Source organism: Typopeltis vanoorti, chromosome 6 (genome assembly GCF_054136105.1).
Source record: "Typopeltis vanoorti isolate ZY-2024b chromosome 6, IOZ_Tvanoo_1.0, whole genome shotgun sequence".
In the NCBI taxonomy this organism is placed as follows: domain Eukaryota; kingdom Metazoa; phylum Arthropoda; class Arachnida; order Uropygi; family Thelyphonidae; genus Typopeltis; species Typopeltis vanoorti.
The window spans coordinates 5829479-5851963 of record NC_143554.1 but is presented as its reverse complement, the minus strand read 5'-3'; the positions used below and the strand labels follow the sequence as shown (position 1 = coordinate 5851963).

General features: G+C 38.3%; 1 protein-coding gene across 4 annotated transcripts in view; it reads left to right on the top strand.

Moving 5' to 3' along the window:
* The window catches only part of LOC150105260 (uncharacterized), a 235239-nt gene that overhangs the window by 99711 nt on the left and 113043 nt on the right, over positions 1 to 22485 (top strand). For all 4 annotated transcript variants that reach the window (XM_090394025.1, XM_090394026.1, XM_090394024.1 and 1 more), the window contains one exon: positions 76 to 186. In XM_090394025.1, coding sequence (XP_090250151.1) covers positions 76 to 186 — 111 coding nt within the window. The remainder of the gene's footprint in view (positions 1 to 75; positions 187 to 22485) is intronic.

Here is a 22485-nt window from a genome sequence, read left to right as displayed (position 1 = left end):
CTCTCTCTCTCTCTCACACACACATACATATCCCTTTATTCTGAGAAATCATATGTATATTTATGTTAATCTTAGGTTGAAGTACATCCCTATCTTCTGCAGAGAGATCTGAGGCAATTTTGTAGTGACCAAAACATCCATGTTCAAGCATACTCATCTCTGGGCTCTTCTTCAGGATGCAGTCAGGTATATTTTTCTATATTCAAGTATTTCAAATATTTTTGTATTTCAAGTTCACTTATAAGAAGTGTGAAAACAGTATTATTGATGAAATCAATAGAAAATACAGTTACAGGTAATTAGCATTTATTTCATACTTTCACATGGCTAATATTTTTAAAAATGCAGTAGAATTCAAAAATTACTTTTTACCTGATGTTTACCTGCTGATCATTTCCAACATTCTTTGTTTATCAAACTACTTCCAAATTATACTTTTTTTTTCTTCAATTTATTATCATATGAGGATTGTTTGAAAAGTTTGGTAAATTTCCAATAGACAGCAATACAGTTCATCCATTCATACCAGTATTGGCACGTATCATCTTTTTCATGATCCCTGGCAAAATTTTAGCCACATTCGATGCATAGTTTCTTGTTTAACAAACATTTAAAATGATTGTGCTCACATTTTTCATAAAAATGGAGAAAATCGAGTTTCATGCAGTAATAAAACACTTTTATTTGAAGAAGTGGATGGCCGTGTAGATCAAAGCTGAGTTACATGCAGTTCATGGGGACTCTGCACCAGCATTAAGGACTATTTATTTTTGGATAAATGCATTTAAACGTGGTCGTAAGTCCATCAAAGATAAAGCATGCTCTGGACACCCAGCTGAGGTCACTACGATGTAAATGATTGAAAAATCCATGGTATCGTTATTGAAGAACTGCTGAGTGAAGGTGCATGAGATTGCAGAGATTGTAGGCATTTCAACTGAACTGGTGCATAAATCCTGCACAAAAAATTGCACATGAAAAAGCCACGTGCACGATGGGTGCCGCAATTGTTGACTGTCGATCAGAAACGCATGTGAAAAGACATTTCACCGGTGTTTGGTGATGTTTAATCGCAATTCGCAGGATTTTTTGTGTCGATTTGTGACTGTAGATGAAACCTGGATCCACCACTACACACCTGAGTCTAAGTAGCAGTCAAAACAGTGGACAGTGCCCAGTGAAAGAGCACCGAAAAAAGCAAAGACCATTTTGTCGGCTGGGAAGGTGATGCCCACTGTCTTTTGGGATTCCCAAGGAATTATCATGATAGACTGTTTGGAAAAGGGTAAGACAATAACAGGAATCTATTATGTGTCATTGTGACCATTTAAAAGAAGAACTGAAGAAAAAATGGCCATGATTGGTGCACAAAAAAGTGCTATTTCATCAAGACAATGCACTGTCCCACACACACACATCGGCCATCACAATGGCAAAATTGAATGAATTGAGGTTCAAATTGGTTCCACATCCACCGTATTCTCTGGACTTGGTCCCATGTGTCTTCATCTTCTTTCCAAACTTTAAAATTTGGCTCGGTGGGAAAACATTTTCTTCAAACAAGAATGTCATCGAGGCTGTCGATGACTATTTTGCACAATTTGACAAATTCTACTTTTTAGATGGGATGAAAAAATTGGAAACTCGCTGGATCAAATATGTAGACTTCGATGGAGGCTGTTGAGAAATAAAGGTGATTTTTTCCAAAAAAATGTGTTTAACTTATTTTCTACCACTTTTCAAACAACCCTCATATATCTTAGATACATCATATAACACTGGAAGTTGCTCATTCATTATTTGTCATGCAAAAAATTTACTTTTTATTTCTTTACTCAAATTACTCTTAAACAGTTTCTAGAGATAACTTCTTATTCTCCCAGTAGATGTTATATGTGCAATATTTTCTCTGTATCTGAACGATTTCTCACACTAACTTATGTGTCAATCATGTCATCTCCTCTTTTTTATCTGCTGAGCTCTACAGAGCTCAGTTCCTTAATCTTTCCCCAGTGCTGAACATTCTGGCAACTTGAGACAGTCACTAGCATGTGTCTGTGTTCTACTGTAATGTTTCTTTGTCATCCAGACATCCAGGTAACCAGACCTATACAGAAAAATCCAGATATGGCATTAATTGTAGTATACAGAGGAACTATTACCTCCTTATCTCTACTTGTCAGCATTCATTGCATTATGGTAACAATTTTCTGGGTAGCATTTACAACTTTTGCAAAGTATTCCCTGAGCTTGTTCTCTCTGTCCACTCTCACAACCCTCACCTCCTCCACCACTACAGTGTACCTCATTCCATCTTCTCTTCCCAGAAGCATGCATGACTGTTATAAAACGATCTGTTTTTATATTACCCTGCTTTGTCTTTATTCTCTTTACTTAATATTCGTGAGTATGGTCAACTGCCTTAACTATTGACTGCCAACATTTATTTACTTCTACTAGATCTTATGTTCTCATGCTCTAACAAATGGTCTAACAAATTTATTTGTTTTACGACCCAGTGCACCAGTTAGACTATCTATTGAGTGTGAGATTATCAGATTTTAAACTAAAGAAAGAGCAGATATTGTTTTTATTCCCCTCTTATGTTAATCTTTACCTTTAATCAGTCGTGGCTTACTTATTAATCACAAACTTCTACTTTAAGCAGGTTCGAAATTTTGTGTTCGGATAGTGCATCAACAGAATCAGTCCAATGTGTTGTTCACAAACCATTTAATTAAATCAAAAAGGAATATTTACAGTATGATTCACATTAATGTATATATATACATATACAATTTCATTACAGTTCTTTTGTTATTCTAAATTCTTCCTAATTCAAACTTAGTACTAATTTCCTTCCTTTAAAGCTAATTCACAATCTGTAATATTCTGTCAGTTACATCTACATTAACTCACAATAAGGCATACCTTGAGTAACCTTAATTCAATATCAATTTACTTTATCTTATTGTACTCATAAACAGACATTTTAAACGACTTGATGTACACTCTTTTTCGGAATTATCACATATATAACTACTTACAATTCTTGTCCAGCACTGCTTTTTACATGAATCTTGTTCACACATAAGTGTTCCTTCTTGTCTTTCTTTCCTTCTGCTGGCTGGTCTCGATTTTCTGCCAAATTTCTTCCTTGCCTGAGTCATTGATTATTCCATGCCTTATAGGACCCTTAATGTGGCAGCAATGTGCATCTCTTTCCTTTCAATTCCTGACAGCAGACATCACATGGCAGCAGACCCAGAACCTACAATTCTTCTCTTTACATTACCTGCAGCAGACCCAGGAAAGAGAGGGCTGAGAACACTGAGACAAATGATGCTTCTCTTTCAATGACCGACAACGGACCTAATGTGGCGGTGGACCCAGGTAAAAGAAGGTGAAAAACCCTAAACCCCCATTCCTTCTCAACGTTTTGCCTTATTTATGCCAAGACTTCCATTGTGTGCGTTTCTCGAACTTCCTATATATGGTCATGTATTTACCTTCGGACATGATGACATCATACTTTGCATGTCTTTTGAAATTGCCATATATGTCAATTCTTAGAATTCTTCACTATTCTTAGAAATAGACTTACTGATTAGACATGAGTTAACAGTGTTACATAATGACGTCATATGCCACATTATTTAACAAAAGCTCATTTAAGTTATTAGCATTTCTGTAAGTACATTCCTCCTAAAAAAACATGTAAAAGTGAACATGATAAGTTACATATCATATGAGATTTTACAACTTTACCTATTCAATCCAGTATTCTTATACAATAATTATCTGAATAGTTTGGGAAATGTCATCTTCAGACAGTGGATTTTCTCACATAATAAAAGTCCCTGGTATGTCACATTTCTCTTATGTCTGTGTGCTAAAGTGGTGTGTCATATATGTGATATGTGAATTTTGTTATCATAATGCTAGTGCTATTGGTACCATCATAAATCTCATTAAAAAAAAAAAGAATGAAATTATTAATTTGTAATGTGTATGGAAAAATGAAATGACTGATGAAGAGACAGGCAGCAATAAGTGTACTTTTGTTTGGAATGTGAAGTCTTAATGTCATCATCATCATCAAATTCCTGACATGTACCTCAAGGGATGCAGGATATGATAGTACTACATGAAAAATTTACACCATTACTAACTTTCTATCTACAATTTTCCTCCAAATCAGTCTGTTACCTGGCAAGACTCCAACATTATCAGATCTTATATTTTTATCTTCTAAGGCACTTTTGCTTCAATCTATATGTACCGTATCAATCCACCTATATCTTGGTCTTCCTCTGGGCCTTTTTCCTGCCACCCTGACAGAGAACACTTGTTTTGCTAATCCTTTCTCTCCCATTCTGCTTGAATAACCATACCACCTGAGTTACCTCTGCTGATGCATCACCTGAATGCTGACTATGTCAAGGTCTTTCCTAATATCCTCGTTTTTAATATGATATTGATGCCATCTGATCATGCCCCTATCTTTTTCAGGACTCTCATATCTGCAGTCTCTAGTCTTTTCAAGTGTTTTACTTCTGACCCAGCTCTCAGATCCATAAGTTAAAATTGGTTTGAACACTGTCTTGCATACAGCTAATTTAGTGTTTTGACTAATTTCTCTCCTACCATTCCTACCATACCAGGTTTGTTGATTCTGTTGTCTATTTCCATATTTAATTTACCATCTTCACTAAAAATCGTGCCTAAGTAGCTGAAATGTTTTACTTGTTCTATAGGTTCTCCATTCACAATGCAGTTGATATTTTCAGTGCTTCTGCCTATTTTCATTGTTTTTGTCTTTTTAATGCTGACCTTCATACCATATCTATTACAACAGTTATTCACTTTAGTCAGGGAATCTTGCAGACTTGTAGTGGATTTATTTAGAAGTATAATATCATCCACATAAAGCAAAGAGCTGATACTAACATCTCCAATTTTGATATCAGGTTTAATACCACTTTCCTTCATAATGAGATCCATATAGATAATGAATAACAGAGGAGGTAATGTACATTGTCTGACACCAGATTTAACATTAACCCATCTTCCTGTACTTCCTTCAATTCTAACTGCTGACTTACAACTCAAATAAAGACTAAGTATTGCTTGATATAATGTCCCATTGACAGCATTTTGTTCAAGGCTGGGTAACTGGGAGGAGACCTCCACATGGCCTTTTGGGGAATATGGAGAACCGACCAGGGCTTCTGACCTAATGTCTACTCCTCACCTTCTTGGGGTGTTGGGTATCTACCTGGATGCTGAACAAAAAAGGATGGGCTGACAATTTGGGATTTTACTGATGAAATTGTATTCTTATTGACTTAAACCAGAACTCAAAATTATGGTACAACATGATGGAATTTCATGCCGGCAAGGGCATCCCAGTTAAAAAAAGGCTCATGTTGTTTTCATCAGGGAACTAGGGTGAATAGTGAAAAGAGCTGCTGGAGCAAACTCCAACTCAGCATTATCAAAGATTGATATTGGCACCAGCAACATAAGAAGCATCAATGGAAAAGAAGTAGAGCTAGCAGAAGAATTGGATAAGTACAAGATTGACATAATAGGTGTTATCAAAACAAAGAAGACAAAAACAGGTGTAATTTTTCTAAGCAATAAATACAAGATGTGATATTCAGGCAATAACATCAGGGAAAAAAAAAAGGAGTAGCTATACAAGGGTGGTCTGAAAAGTTCTCAGCCTAACAATGAAAAAACAAATTTATAATTTCAAAATTATTTTTATTTTTCATGGTTCTTAGTAAGATCTGCAAAATACCCCTCTACAGCTGCAATCATCTCTTGATTCGAAGAAAAATGGTGACCAGCAAGGAAGAGTTTTAGTTTTGGGAAGAGATAGAAGTCAGAGGGAGCCAAATCTGGGGAATAGGGTGGATGTTCCAACAATTCATAGTGCAGATCCCTTAATTTTCCCATTCCCAAAACACTTTTGCATTCTCCTGATGAAAGGTGATTTTTTTCTTCTGCAAACAGGGTCTTTTCTCATGAATTTTTTCTTCTAGTCTGGTTAAAAGATCAGAATAACATTCCCTAGTTATTGTTTTACCTTTTCAAGATAATTAATAGACAAAATGCTTTTAACATCCCAAAACACCGATGTCATGACCTTTCATGACATCGGTGTTTTGGGATGTTACCTGATGGAACCGACTTTGTCTTCTTTGGCGCTGAACAACTGGCTTCTGTCCACTGTTTTCACTGCTGTTTGGATTCTGGTGTGTAATGGTGAAATCCATAGAAATAAATCAACGCTCAAAATCAGTTTTATTCTTGTTAAAATGTTCCAAGCACTGTTGAGAGATTTTCATGTGAGTGCATTTTTCATCTGCTGTGAACAAGCACGGCACCCATCTTGCACAAAGCTCTTTCACATGCAATTCTTCATGCAAAATATATCCTACACGTTTGAAATGCCTATAGTGTCAGCAATTTCATGCACTTAGACTCGCCGATCATCCAATACCATATCATGCACTCATATGGATCATCTCCAAGGCTGGTATGGCCATGTTTAAACTTGGCAACCCATTTCTTAATTGTCAAAAATGAAGGAGAAGAGTACCCATAAACTTTTATGAACTTCAAATGAATTTCTTTTGGCATTAAACCTTCTTTTACAAAGAATTTTATAACTGCACGATACTCAGTTTTATCCATTTCAAGGGATACATACAACACTTTTGCTTTAGACTGCTGCATAAAACAGCCTACTTGATAGATGACTTGCAGTTTCACGTGATGCTTATGACAGATGTACCAACTTAGGAAAAAAAAAACCATTTGATGGTGTTGACATCTATGGTCGAGGCCGAGAACTTTTCAGACCACCCTTGTAATATTAAATCCTAGATATGAAGATAATCTTCTTGAATGGCAGGCAATATTATTATAAACTTTCTGTATTTCTATTACCTTGCTTTGTCTTTTTTGTTCTTTACTTAAACTTTGTGAATTGTCCTGAACAGTCAACTCCCATTTATTTATTTCTATTAGACCTTATGATCTCACACTTTATAATCTAACAAATTTATTTGTTTTATGACTGCACCAGTTAGACTATGCATTGAGTGCAAGACTATGAGATTTTAAACTAAAGACAAATTAGATTTTAGCATTCCCCACTTATGTTAATCTTTATCTTTAATTAGACGTGGCTTGATTATACTTAAACCTTATCTTATTCAGGTTTGAAATTTTCAGGATAGTGCATTGACAGAATCAGTCCAATGTGTTGTTCACAAATCATATTTACATAGTTTGATTCACATTAAAATATATACAATAGCATTACAATTCTTCCTTATTCTAACTTAGTTCTAATTTTCTTCTTTTAAAGTTAAATCACAATCTAGAATAACCCACCTGTCATATATACACAAACTGACAATAAAGCATACCTTGAGTAAGCTTAATTCAATATCAATTTACTGTATCTCATTGTACCCATAAACAGACACACTTGATGTACATTCTTGTTCAGAATTATCACATACATAAGTACTTACAATTCTTGTTTAGCGCTGCTTTTTACATGAATCTTTTCTTCGCATGAATGTGTGCTTCTTTTTGTCTTTCTTTCCTTTTGTTGGCTCATTCTTGATTTCCCATCAAATTTCTTCTTTGTCTGGGTTGTTGATTATTCCATGCTCTTTGTGACCCTCCTCCTTCAATTATCTATAGCAGACCTCACATGGCAGTGGACCCAGGTAGAATATTCCAAAACCCAAGACTTAGGATGCTTATCTTTTGATTACCGACAACAGACCTCACATGATGGTGGACCCAGGCAGGAGGAGGTGAAACCCTAAGACAAAGTCCTTCTCAACGTCTTACTTTATATAGGCCCAGACTTCCGTTGTATGGTCACATATTGACATCCAATCATGATGACGTCATACTTTGCATGCTTTTGAAATTGCCATATATGGCAATCTTAGAATTAGACTTACTAATTAGACATGAGTTAACAGCTTTACATGATAACGTCATGTGCTACGTTATTTTAACAAAGGCTCATGATTAATTTATTACAAATGCAAGATTATTACAGACAAAATTTGATATTTCTTTAAGTACAATCTCCTTAGAGGAATATGTAATAGCGAACATGATAAGTTACACATAGTTACATATCATGAGAGGTTTTACAATATCAAGTAGAGTGATGTGGGTTAATATCAAAATGGGGAACTGAACAATGAGACTTATTTGTGCTTATATTACTACTAAGGAAGAAGTGGAGGAATTTTTCAAGGCATTAGAGTAGGCAGCTGACACAATGAAAAAGGAAAAGTTGATCCTTGTTGGATGGAGATCTAAACAGCACAGTAGGAAATTGATTACCAGACATATAAGAATGTTTTGGGAAAATTTGAAGAAAAAGAGCAGAGCTAATAATAATGGTAACTACCTGCTAGATTTCTGCTCGGGACATGTCATTACTAACACCATGTTCCAACATAAAAATGTGCACAAATTCACATGGAGAGAAGATGCAAGGAATAAGAAAAGCCTCAATGACCAGGTTATTGTTGACAGTAATGTTTTCCCACTGGTTCAGGACACAAGAATGTACAGAGGATTTGAAATAGGAAGTGATCACCATCTAATGTTGAGCAGGATGAAATTGAACTTCATTTTGAAAAGAAGGGTGTGTAAGAAAGTTTTGAAACAAATCAAAGTTGAACAGCTATCAGATGTGAACTGTAGACTCAAATACACAAACTTTATTCGAGAAGAAATGAAAGCGTTTGGGAACAAGAGCCAAACCTTGGAGATACAGTGGCAAACCCTAAAGAAAATTTTGATTGATTCAGTCACATAAGCATGTGGTGTGCTAATCTGCAAGGATAGAAAAATCAGAACTCCATGGTGGACTCATGAAATTAAAGAGGCAGTCAAGGAAAAGAAGAAAAGATATCAAATGTTCCTGGCAAATAAGTCAGCTTATGTTCTTAGTTAATACACAGAAAAATGTAAGGAAGGAAAGCATTGTGTAAAATTAACTAAACAAAAGTCTTAACAAAACTGGGAAGACTTTGGTAAGAACATAGAAAATAAATATCAGGAAGGTGGCAAAATATATGGAATTATTCTGAATGAATTAGAGATGACAAAGGAGACATGAAGACTGAAGATAAAAATATTCTTGATGTATGGAGTAATTACTTTAAAAGATTGCTAAATGAAACAAGTGACAACTTGTTTCATTTTCACCACGGTTGCATTTCCGATATGCAACCGTGGTGATGGACACAACTGAATATGAAAACAAAATGCACACACTATTACAAGATCAGTCAACATACAAAATTATAGATCACAATCCCACCAACACACAAAAGAATAAGGCACGAAAATTATTAAAAAAAGTCACTTCCTGGCCCAAAGACACAGTTAACAAACTCAAACCCCTCCATGTTAAAACACCGAGGATCTATGGATCACCAAAAATTCACAAACCAGGCACACCCCTACGCCCAATTGTGGACAGTATAAATAGTCCCACATACAAACTGGCTAGACATTTAGCGAAGCTACTAGCCACTCTCACTAACAATTCTCCCTCCTTTGTCAAAAATTCAGCACACCTAAAAAGCATCTTACAACACCTTACCCTAAAAAGCTCAGACTTAATAGTAAGCTTTGACATCACTTCACTATTCACAAATGTACCACTAATAGAAACCCTCAATCTACTGAAGTCACACTTCCCCCCTGATATATTTGAACTATTCAAATTCACAATACATGCAGGATATTTCACATGGAAAGGGAAAATATACAAACAAATTGATGGGACAGCCATGGGCTCCCCCCCTAGCCAACTTTTACATAGAACACCTGGAAAAACAAGCAATCAATACAGCCACTCTCAAACCAACACTTTGGCTACGCTATGTTGATGATGGGCTTGCTATTTGGCCACATGGCCCTGAGACATTGAAAACATTCTTAGCACATTTAAATAGCCAACATCCAAAAATCCACTTTACTATGGAACTAGAAGCCAACAACTGTCTGCCCTTCCTGGATACACTCATCACACGTCTCCCAGATGGTGCCTTATCATTTTCAGTTTTTAGAAAACCCACACATACAGGCAGATACTTACACAAACAATCACACCATCATCCTTCTCAACAATATGGCATATTAAAAACGCTAACCCATAGAGCGAGAGCAATCTGTTCCAATGACAAGGCTCTTACTGCTGAACTGACTCACTTACGCCACACCTTCTTGGCCAACGGCTACAATCCACATAAAATAAACAAAATACTAAACACTCCTAAGAAACCCTTCCCACCATCCACCACAGAGAACTACAACAAAACAGTCACCATCCCTTACATTAAAGGCACATCCGAAAAGATCTCAAGAATTCTCAATAAACATAAACTACGCACTACATTCAGACCATGTAGCAAATTAGCCACCCTCATCCACTCACCCAAGGACAGCATTCCTCCTTTATCACATCCAGGAGTCTTCCAAGTACCCTGCTCATGCAATCAAGCCTACTACGGTCAAACAGGAAGAACTGTGAATATCCGCATCAGCGAACATAAACGATACGTCCGGAATTATCATTATGGGAAGTCGGGCCTAGCAGACCATGCTCTGTATACCCCTGCACACAGGATCAACTGGAAAAACACAAAAGTACTACACAGAAACCCATATAAATCAGAGAGATTGTTCTTAGAGGCGACAGAAGCCCTAAAACACACTCCAAATCTCAACAAATATGGCTGTATTAACTTGCCGAAGATCTGGGAGACAGTCATATTAAGAAAAAACTAGCACTTTTCTAGGACTCTAGTAATATAGCTTTTTTTTTTTTTTTTTCAGATAGAGGGCGCCAAAATCAGGACTCTAGTCTTTGTGTTGCTGCTACAATTTTGTTTAAGTACACCATGTTGTTTTAGTCTCGCGTATTGTGACAAACAGTGTTTTTGTGCTCTGAAGATGCTGGTTATAATACCAGCGAAATATCAGCATCAAGTTAATAAATTAATTATTTACTTAGTTTCTGTGTTCTATTATACCATTAAAATAATAAACAACATATTTAATGAGCAGTTCATAAGGTTTGTATCATCCTTGAGAATGTGGCATCATGGAGAGTTTGTGATCATCATATGATGCTCGCAAACTCTCGCAAAATGAGAGACTGACTGTGAGTGAAGACGTAGCATATGGAGAATTATGCAAACTTGATATTATTAAGACTGTGGGACTTGATGATATATAACTGTGTATTTTGAAGGAATGTGCCAGGGAGTTGACATCCACCTTGACATATTTGTTTAATGTGAGTTTCATTGGCCCAAGTTCCAAAGGAGTGGAAGGAAGGCAAGATTGCTTCATAAAGGAGGTGACAGAACTCAAGCATCAAATTATAGGCTAAGCCAGGTGTCAGATGTGGTTAAAGTGTTGGAAAGACTGATGAGAATCAGGATCTAGAATTGGACTGACAACAGTGGTATTATCTTGATGGACAGCATGGATTTCCTAAAAGGAGGTCATGTTTTATTAATCTACTTATTATTACAATAAGATGACAACAGCATTGGATGCGGGAGATGGATACACAGTAATATACTTAGACTTTGCAAAGGCTTTTGATAGATTACCACGTGACAAGGTGATAGTCAAACTAGAGTGGATGGGATTGGATATTAGCTGGCATTTTGGATTGGAGATTGGCTGTTTGATAGGTATCAACAAGTTGTATGTGGGGGAGTAATATCCCTCAAGGGCTCACTTTAGTGAGTACGGGCATGGCGAACCCGAGGTACCTGATGCTGCACCATGCCTTACTTCACGTAATATACATCGGTTATATTATCTGTAGACTGATAATATAACCAGTGATAATATAACCAGAATACCCAATGCTATTAGGGTATTCGAGGGCCAGGGGCGAATCTTTCCTATTTTGCTATTTCATTTCTTCTCATGTGGAAAGGGCCTCTACAACCCTACCACTTTCTTCTTGCAGTGACTTCACTCCAAATTACTAATATGGTTGTGCCTTATAATGCATTTCAAGCTACATTGGTTGTCATGCAGAATAATCAGAGTCCATTCAGGGCTTAGTATATTACAGTCTCCATCAAAAATCAGTGATATTGTGAATGAGCAACACAGAAGATATAAGATTAATCTTAGAAGGGAATTTTACGTTGGTACGTGGAATGTTCGAGGTCTATAGATCGGCACTCTTGAGATTGTCTGTAAAGAGATGGATAGGTATAAGATTGACATCCTGGGAATTATAGAGACCAGATGGAATGGAGAAGGTGGTCACCTCAAATGACAGGATGGTAAGCTAGTTATTTATTCAAGTGGTGACTCAAAATATCATGGGGTAGCTGTGATACCGAAGACAGCTCAGGCAGGAAGCCTTCTTGGTTATAACTCCATTAATGATAGGATACTTTCTATTAGACTTAAGGCTCAGCCTACCAATGTATCAATCGTGGTAGTTTATGCACCCCCACACAGATAGGCCTGAAGAAGAGAGTGAGGAATTCTATGAAAATTTATAAACTGTTTTGGACTGCCTACCAAGGAAACATGCTTTACATCTTGGGGAACTTAAATGCAAAAGTGGGAAAGAGCATGAGAGTTAGGCCAGAGTGTGGCATGTTTGGTCTAGGTGGACGCAACACTCGTGGTGAAAGGCTGCTTGAATTTGCCATGCTAACAGATTAGTCATTACCAATACCTGCTTCCAGTAACACACACACACACACACACACACGATGGATCTATACTTGGATATCTAACATTGATGGGTCAAGGCACCAGATTGATTACATCCTGGCTCTCCAGTGGTGGAAGACAAGCATCTCTGATGTGCACATTTGTCATTGTGGTACAGACCATCAGCTAGTAAGAGCCAAAGTAAAACTAAGACTCTGAAAACTTCCAAGTCAGGCACATTTCACTAGATTGGAAGTTAGAATAATTCCTAGTGGATTCACAGAAGAAACATCAACTCGGTTAGATGATTTTCTGGAGACAAATGAGGAGAACTCACCATAAATGTTTTGGGAAGGAATCAAGGTGATAATACAGGATACAGTGAAGAAGTATCTCGGCCCAATAAGAAGACTAAGAGACCCATGGATATCAGATTCAACATGAGAACTAATCAAAAGAAGGCAGTTGGAAAAACAAAGAGACACAGGGACTGAAGAATATAAGAGATTACATAGAGAAGTCAGAAGAGCCATCAAGCAGGACAAGGAATAGTTCTATACTAATAAATGTGAAGAGATAGAGTTCCTGATGAGGAGGCACAATTATAAAAGGATGTTTTATTTAGTTCATGGTTTAAAGCAAAATTTTAAGCCCAAATTAAATGTCATCAATGACAGGAATGGAGCATTACTAACAGAAGAAATGGAAATCAAAAACAGATGGAAAGAATACTGCGAGGAACTGTACAGTAGAGTGGATAAAGAAAATGTGGAGGAGCCCTCTCACCAAGAAAATTTTGATTTGCAACCTCCTCCACTTAGACATAAAGTTGAAAGAGCAGTTAAGTAGCTTAACAACAATAAGGCACAAGGTGCAGATGAAATCCCAGAAGAGTTAATTAAGGACACAGGGGATGGAGGTATGAGTGTTTCACAGATTGATTACAAGGATATGGGAGACAGGATCATGGCCTAGAGACTGGAAGAAGTCTCTTTCATACTACTACATAAGAAAAGAGACATGAAAGCATGCAACAACTATAGAACTATTAGTTTAGTATCTCATGCAAGCAAAATTTTATTGAAGATCATGCTAAATAGGATTGAGGCCAAAGCTGAGACAAAGATGCCTGAGGAACAAGCAGGTTTTAGGAAAGTTAAGGGCACCAGAGATCAGATCCTTTGCCTTAGACATATCATAGAAAAATATAAAGATAATATGTTTCTTAGACTACTCTAAAGCTTTTGACTGTGTTCAGCATGTGAAACTGTGGGAAGTAATGAAAAGAATGGATTTTCCTCAACACACTATCAGGTTGATAGCAAACTTGTACAGGGAGCAAGAAGCCACGGTAAGAACAGGTGTTGGATTAACTGATTGGCTTCAGGTTGGAAAGGGAGTTAGGCAAGGATGTTTACTCTCTCCTCACTTGTTTAGTATGTATTCTGAGTATGTCATGCATGAAGCATTGGATGAGCTCAAGAAGGATTTAGGATAGGTGGTAGATTGATCAGTAATCTGAGGTATGCTGATGATACCGTACTCCTCTAATTACAAGGAAGAACTAGGACAAATTCTTGATAAAGTTAATGAAATTAGTAATAACAGAGGACTGCCTCAGTCCTAGGAAGACAAAGATTATGGTTCTCAAAGGAAATACAGACAAAGAAGCTCTTGAGAAACAAATATACCTTAATGGAGAAAGAATTGAGGAAGTCAGCAAGTTTGAGTACCTGGCATCCATTATTAATGTGAAGAATTGCTGTTCAGAAGACATCAGAAGAAGGTTAGGAATGGCTAAAACAACAGTCAGAGACTTGTCTAAAATCTGGAAGGATGGACCTATCTGCATGGGAACAAAGTTGAGGATTTTGGATGCAGTTGTTTTTCCAACAGCGACTTATGGATGTAAGACTTGGAACCTAAAGAAGTCAGATAAGGAATGGATATCTGCTTTTGAGATGTGGTGTTACAGAAGGCTGTTGAGGATATCATATACTGAAAGGTGTACAAATGAATGAGTATTAGAAAATATCAATAGAACTTTAAGGCTCCTTAAGGATATTGACAAAAGAAAGTTAAAATATTTTGGACACATTGAAAGGATGGATGGGGGACTTCTCAGAACAGTAATAGAAGGTAAAGTTCCTGGAAAAAGAGGAAAGGGTAGACCATCAATGAGATGGATGGACGGTGTGTGGAGCAACTAATCTTCAGAGAGTTGACGTCTCCAGAAAAACAAGCAACAGGACTACATGGCGAGGCTTGGTGTGGCACATCACTGAGCATCTGCATGACCATACGGTATCTGTGGATGTCCAGTGAACATATAGATTTTTTTTTTTTTTTTTTTTATTGTGAACATAATAATCTTATTTACAGAATTAACTGGTTTTTGGTTCTCTGCAGTCAGGCAGAGAGGTTACATGTTCATATTCTTGTTGAGGTATGTTACATCGAAGTCACTTAAAAGACAAATTACATTTTTTTTTTTTTTTTTTTAGATTAAAGCCATTAAGAGTTATTCTAACATGATACTGTATAAGATCATAAAAGTGGAAGAACATAGGAGTTTCTGTTGCACAATATTGTCTATTGTCTATTTACATGAGCGTGCCAGCTGAATAATTTTCGCACTGTTAAGCACAACAATCCTTCTTTTTTCCCCTTTCTTTGGGGGGGGGGGATGGTGTCACTTCTATGCTGGAAAGTGAATTATAATGCAGTCGCCCTGCTCAGCCAGGAGTTGATTCCGTGGATTCCAGTCTTGGTGGAAAAGATCTAAGGTGTTATTTTGCCTGTGGTGGTGATACTCGTGTAGGATCCGACTTCTCACCTTTTGTTGGAAGGCTGCAGTGAGTTGGTCAGTTGCCTCTCTCTGTGAAGTTGCTGTGCTGTCTGGTCTTGTATGTCTGAGGTAGAAGTTGTATATTACTGCTTTCGTGGTGATGAAAAAGTAGTTTCAGAATGAATGGTTATTTGACTCCGCATGGACGAGATTGAAATATTCCTCTTCTGTATGAAGACTACCACAGGTGAGAGCTGCCATTTCCCGAGACAAACTGATTGATTGGGTGTTGACTGGGCATTCCAAGTAGATATGCCGGACTGTTCCTAATTGGTAGCAGAACAGGCAGTTATCTGAGACGTTTGAGTTAAATTTTCGTAATATAGTAGGAGTGGGTAATATATTGTGCCACATTCTCCACTGAATATCTGCGTCAGGTTTGATGGCTCTTGTGCGATATGGTAGATCCCATTGAAATAGTGTTTGATCAGATGATGCAGTATTTTCCAATAAAGTGCTTTGGTTCGACTGTTGTGTTAGAGTGCTGTAGATCTTGTTGGTGTTGCTGGGTGTAAGTTTCTCCCATGAGTTATTGGTTTTTATCAGAAAGATGGGCGCCAGATCTCCTGCATTGGGAGGGCTAAGCCCCTCTTCTGTTATGCTATCAGGCATAGCGGCTTGAAAAGCAGCCTTTACTGTGTCTGCTCAGACTGATTCCCATATTCCAGGTTTTCGAGAGAATTTGGAAAGTGCCAGGTGAGGCTTGGAGAAAGAATGTCCCCCAAGATCCTCACGCTTCGCCAGCTCCATGGAGGAAAGAAAAACTCTTTCTGAGTGATCGGGCTTCTTACTGTCGTGTTGTGAAAGATGGGTTCCATGAGGATTTCAGGTAGGGATGCTGTCTTCACTGTGTGCTGGAGGTCTAGCTTCTTCCATCGTCGAAGGGCATCTTTGTAGAAGTTTGTTAAATTTACTGGCATTTGAGCTGTTGTCATTCTTAAGGTTGTGGAGAGAGAGAGAGACCTCTAGTGGCAGAAGTGAAAATATATTCAGTGGTGCATTTGTGTGATATTTCCTGTTGTATGGTATTCAGGAGAAATCGAGCACGGAACGTTGTTATCCTATTGTCAATGGAGGTCAAATTTTGTCCTCCATCTTTGAGAGAAGTACATAGCTTGGAGTATGAAAGCCAGTTTGTTTTGTTCCATATGAATCGATATATGGTTGACTTTATTTGTTTGATGAATTGCTCTGGTGGCGTAAGAATCTTTAGTGTATGCCAAAGGACACTGGTGGCTATTTGGTTAACGATTATTGCTCTCCCTCTTGTGGAGGCAGAGGCTCGTATTGCTGCCCACTTTCCTAGTACTTGCTTGAAACGCTTGTTCAGTGCCTCCCAGTTCTTATCCATATAAGAGGGTGTGTTTCCGAGGTAAATCCCCAGGTATTTGTTTCCCTCTGTGGACCAGGTACCAGACATTGGGGAATCCGTTCGGTTTTTCCATTTGCCACACCACAGTCCTGTGGTTTTATGTGTGTTTAGTTTCGCTCCTGAGGCTGCCTGATATTGTTGGTATGCCATCTGTATGTTATGGAAGTCCTCTTCTTTGTGGGTTATGATTGTAACATCATCAGCATATGCTGTCAGGGTTATGGTTTGGTAGGGAAGTTTAGGGTGGCATTCCCTGAGCAGCATGCTGAGTCTACACAAAAAGGGTTCAATGGCAATTGTGTAAAGAGGACCGGAGAGTGGACAGCCTTGTTTAATACCTCTGCTGTATGGTGCAGTTATGGTAAGCCTGTTGTTTATTTTCATGCAAAACTGTGCCTTGGCATACAACATCTTAATAGAGTGAATGATGCCTGAACCAAAGCCAAATACTTTCAAGCAGTTGAAGAGGTACAGGTGTTCAACGCGGTCGAACGCTTTTTCTTGGTCTAGTGTTACAAGACCCATTGTTTCACTGTTGTTGTTCACTAAGCTTATGAGATCCCTTATGAGGTGTAAGTTTTCGTGGATTGATCTTCCAGGGATGGAATAGCTCTGATGCCTATTTATAATTTCGCTCAGAGCGGGTTTAAGTTGTTGGTAATGGCTTTTGATATAATTTTGCAGTCGGTGTTTGTGATAGAGATGGGTCTCCAGTTTCCTAGTTTCGTCACGTCTCCTTTCTTTGGAATGAGTTTAATAACTGATGTTGTCATATTGAGTGGGAAGCCATTGGTATTCGCGTCGACAAAAACTCTGTAGAGAATAGGTCCCAGCTGTTCCCAGAAGGACTGGTAAAATTCAGTGGTGAGCCCATCTATGCCAGGAGATTTATCTTTAGGTAAGGAGGTGCAGGCTGTTTTCAGATCGTGTAACGTGATGGGGAGTTCTGTGTTACTCCTTGTTATTGGTGAGAGTCTTTTCACATCGGAGAGAATTATATTCATGGCCTCCATAGATGTTGAGTTGGCTTGGTACAAATTTTTGTAGTACTGCAAGGTATGTAAGAGGATTTCGTCATGATTTTCTATGATGTTTCCATTATCTGTTTTAATAGAAGATATAGTGGTGCACTCTTGTTGCCTTTTTTCTAGTGAGAAGAAATACTTTGTGGGGGCATCTGCGAAGTTAATATGTTTGCATTGTGCTCTTATTAGTGCTCCTCTTGCAGAGTGCTCTAGGTGTGAGCGTATGGTGACTTCTAGGGATTGGTATTCCTCAGATTCTGGATGATGCAATTGCTGTTGTTGTTGTTGCAAATTTTTAAGGACTGAATGCTTATTCAAATTTTTTCTGTGACTATATTTTTGGGTGAATACCCTAACTTTGGATTTAAAAAGTGACCACCACTCGGAAATTGATTGTGAAGTAGGTATATCTCTGATGAGAGTTTTGATATAGATTTTGGAGGTTCTGAGATATTCTGTATCTTTTAGTAGGCTGTTGTTAAAAATCCAGTATGCTCCTCCTTTGTGTCTGGTGTGTCCAGGAATGCAAATGCTAAGAAGGATGGAATCATGGTCTGATGCATGAGATGGATGGTAATCGACTCTCCTGATGTAGGGTATTGTGTGCATCGAAGTGTAGTATCTATCGAGCCGTGCCTGGTATAGGACCACCTTTGGCTCTCCAGGAGAACACTTTCTCATGTGGGTGCAAGTGTCTGAAGGTGTCAGTCAGCTCGAGGTCATTTATTACATCCTGGAGAAGCTGAGCTAGTGCGTGTCGATGTTCTTGGCATTGCTGTCTGTCCATTGCAGGATCCAGAGTGCAGTTGAAATCCCCTGCAAGTATGATGTGGTCATTCACCTTGCTGAGGTGGTTTCGCACAAACTCTAGTACCTGCACTGCAAGTTGTTCATTTTGTGGGATGTATATGTTAATGATATATATTTTCTTCCCTGTCTGAGTTGTAATGAGTGCATATATTGCACACCCAGGAAAGGTATCGATTATTTCTACTTTTAGAGCGCTGTTTTGGTGAATTCCAATGCTAACTCCAGATCCATGAAGTTGTATGGCAGGACAGTGGTGCATGGTATAAGGCCAGTTCTTCCAGTGTTGATATGAAGCTTTGCTGTTGCAAAGCTTCATATCAACACTGGAAGTTAGTTTCCTGCAGCATAACTATTTCTGGCCGGTGGACAAGGATATGCTGCAGGACCAGCCTGTTTCGCAGTGGTGTGGCACATCCTCTAGCATTTAGTGAGAGAAGGTTTACTGAGGTGCTCATTATTTTATGGTTTAGTTTTATTTGGTGCGGTAATCTTCACTTCCTTTACGGATAGTTACGCTGCCGCTGGGATTCAAGCCCGTTTATCAGGTAGTATATCCTTTTCCTGAGATTGGTGGTTTTTCTCCCTCTTTTTCCTGCCAGAATAGTTCTTAATTCTTCCAGCTGTGTGATAAGGCCACTGATGTCAGTGGTGTAGTCATAGGCTGTCAGCAGTTTTTGTGAAGAGCCTCGAACCTTTTTAAGAAAGCTCTGAAGCTGCTCATTTGTAAGTGGGCCTTCAGTGTGAGGAAGACCTGCATTTCCAGTTTCCTCTTCATCATCTGAGGACTCAAGAAGCTCGATCTCTTCATCCCCTTCTACAGGCTGTTGGGAGGGTTCCAGAATGCTTGGAGGCAAAGGTTCCCTGCTGCAGCTGCGCTGGTTTGTCTTTGGCTGTTTTTCCGTTTTTGTTTCTTGCTCCTCTTCATTAGTTAGTTGTCTGTGTTCTGTTTCCTCTTCTCTAGGATTGCTTTTACTCGATGTTGGTGGAGGTTCTTCCGAAAGGTGGGTTTCGTTAGTGCTACCACTTGATTTTGTCTCCCCGGCACTCGACTGAGAGCTGTTTCCTTGAGATCTTTGTTGTTTGTTAGGGATGCTCTGTTTTTTGGGGTTGGCTGCTTGCTGCTTCTGATTCTCTGATCTGCTAGGGTTGGTAGTATTGTTAACCGGTTTCTCATTTCTGGATATATACGGGCATAACTTCCTTACATGGCCTTCTTCGTGGCAGTAAAAGCACTGAGCAGCAACAGTAATATAAAAGGTGTAGGGTACTCCGTCTATTTCTGTGTTGATTATTTTGGGTATGGAGCCGATTGTATTGTCGCCAAAGTGCATTAGAGTCTGTCTTCTAAAGCTCTTGATGTGAGCGAATTCAGGCCTAGTTGTAGAGGCGCGTAGCGTTCGGATTTTACCTGTCACTGTGCCGTATTTTGATAGTAATCTGCGAAGCATTTGATGGCTTATTTCCGGTGGGACATTTGACACTGTTACTTTTGTGGGAGCAATTGCGATTGGTGAGACATTCACGTGGCATGCTCCGATGTCTATTCCCTTTTCAATTAATGTCTCAGACCAAGATGCGTTGTTAAAGTACATTTGTACGGTTCCGGCAATTCTTGAAATGTGAGTTATATTTTTTGGGGGAACATATTGGACTACTGCGTCTAGATATTTTTCCAGTGAGGTATTTTCAATTGCGAAAATTACAATTCCGTTGTCTCGGGAAACGCGGTTGGCTAGCTGAACGTTTGCACGTGCGGTGGTGGTTGTTGCAGTAGTATTAATTCGCGCGGAGGTATTAGCTACAATGTTGGCATAAGAGACAGAGAGTACTGACCTTTGTCCATTGTTGTCTGGGGGGCTGAGACTGATGTCTTTCCCTTTTCAGGAGCTGTGGCTGGCGTCTTTTCCTTGATCGGAATCCTGCTACCTTGGACCGATTCCTGCTGAGCTCAGGCGTGGACTGGCTGTTGGTGGTGATATGCTGGGGTTTTTACTGGCCATTGCTTCCGGCGAATAAGGGGAAACGCAAGCTATCACAAATTCCTGGCACTCGAAGACATGCCGTTGTAACAATAAGCACATGAACAATGATTTTTAAATTTTAAAATAACTTTTCCTAGCTTCGCAAATTTAGAAAACTAATTTTATAACGCGATAGATTAGGTGCTTACGATTATGTAGGTATAAACCAAAGTGAACATATAGATAGATAGATAGATAGATAGAGTAATATCCCAGAAGAGGAAAGTCACTAGAGGTATGCTTCACGGGTCTGTTTTAGGACCACTGCTGTATAACCTGTAAGTTAATAATATTGTCAAAGATTTGAATGGAGATTTCCCACATGTGTGAAATCTCACCACCATCTCTTTGATAGCATTTCTGTCTATGGCAAGTTATTTATTTTGAGAATCAGTCTGTTGATATAAGTTTTTTCCAATGAAAGTGTTTTATTCCTTTTGAAGTATGCCATAGATTGTAGAAAACTTGTTGTATTAAACAATTTTTACTTGTGTTTTCTCATTGTGGTTCATACTGGAAGTAAGATAATGAACAATATCAGTTACAGAAGATTAATATCTATAACTCTGTTGTTGAGTTTTTGCAATGCACAAAAGCTAATATTTATCTGGAAGAACACAGAATATTATCTGTTCTCTCAGCTTGTCCAAAGTATATAGTTTGCAGGAGTAAGGGATACTCTGCTGTAAATTCTCCATCATCTAAATCACCATGTTGATTTAGATGATGGAGAGGATCTTTTAGTGAACAGATAAGGAGCTAATTTTTGGTATTGTTTTAAAAAGGGTTGTATGTTATATCTTTTTAGAACACACAACATTTTTTCTGAGATATCCCAGATATAAGGGATGGTGATTGTTTTTTGTGCTCTGGATTTTGGGAGGGATTTAGGGAATGGGTAGACTGTTCCTCTTTTTTGTGAAGGAGGAAGCCATTGACTATAGTGTCCTCCTGGATGTAATTGATTTTGGTGGAAAGGCTAGTGTGGTCTGAGCAGATGGATCTCACTCTATTTGCTAAGGTTTTGATAATACCATACCTCAGGGAGGAGTAGTAATGTGATAGATAATGGCTGTGCCTTCTAGTGTGGGTAGGTATTCTGTAGACAGAAAAGGATAAGAATCCATTGGGTGACTGGAGTGTCAAGGAAAGGCAGAGTAATTTTCCTTTTCAGTGGTGAAGTATATCCTTGGATGTTGGCTTGCTGAGGTGTACTAAAAACATTTTCACCATAGCATATCTATATGATGGGTTTGAGAGTAGCAAATTAGAGCCATCTTTTCAAAATCTTCCAGAAAAAGATTGGCAGGGGAGGACTAATAGCTGTGCCTTCATTCTGCTTGTACATTTTCCTTTCCAAGTAAAATAATCAGAGTGCATGGTAAAAGTGAATATGTTTAGAAGTTTCTTTTGGGGTGGGTGTACATTAATGACTAGGGAGGCTATCAAAACTGACCATAATGTCAGTATCTTTTTTTAGGATTAAGGTCACTTTATAAGTAGGGGAACCAGTGGTTTCCACTATGGATCTTCTCAGGAGTGTGTTCTGTTATGTATTTCTGGTAATCCATAAATTGGATCATCAGATCCAATGGAATTTTAAAAAACCCTCTTTTTTTACAGAAGCAGATATAAATCTGAGAGACT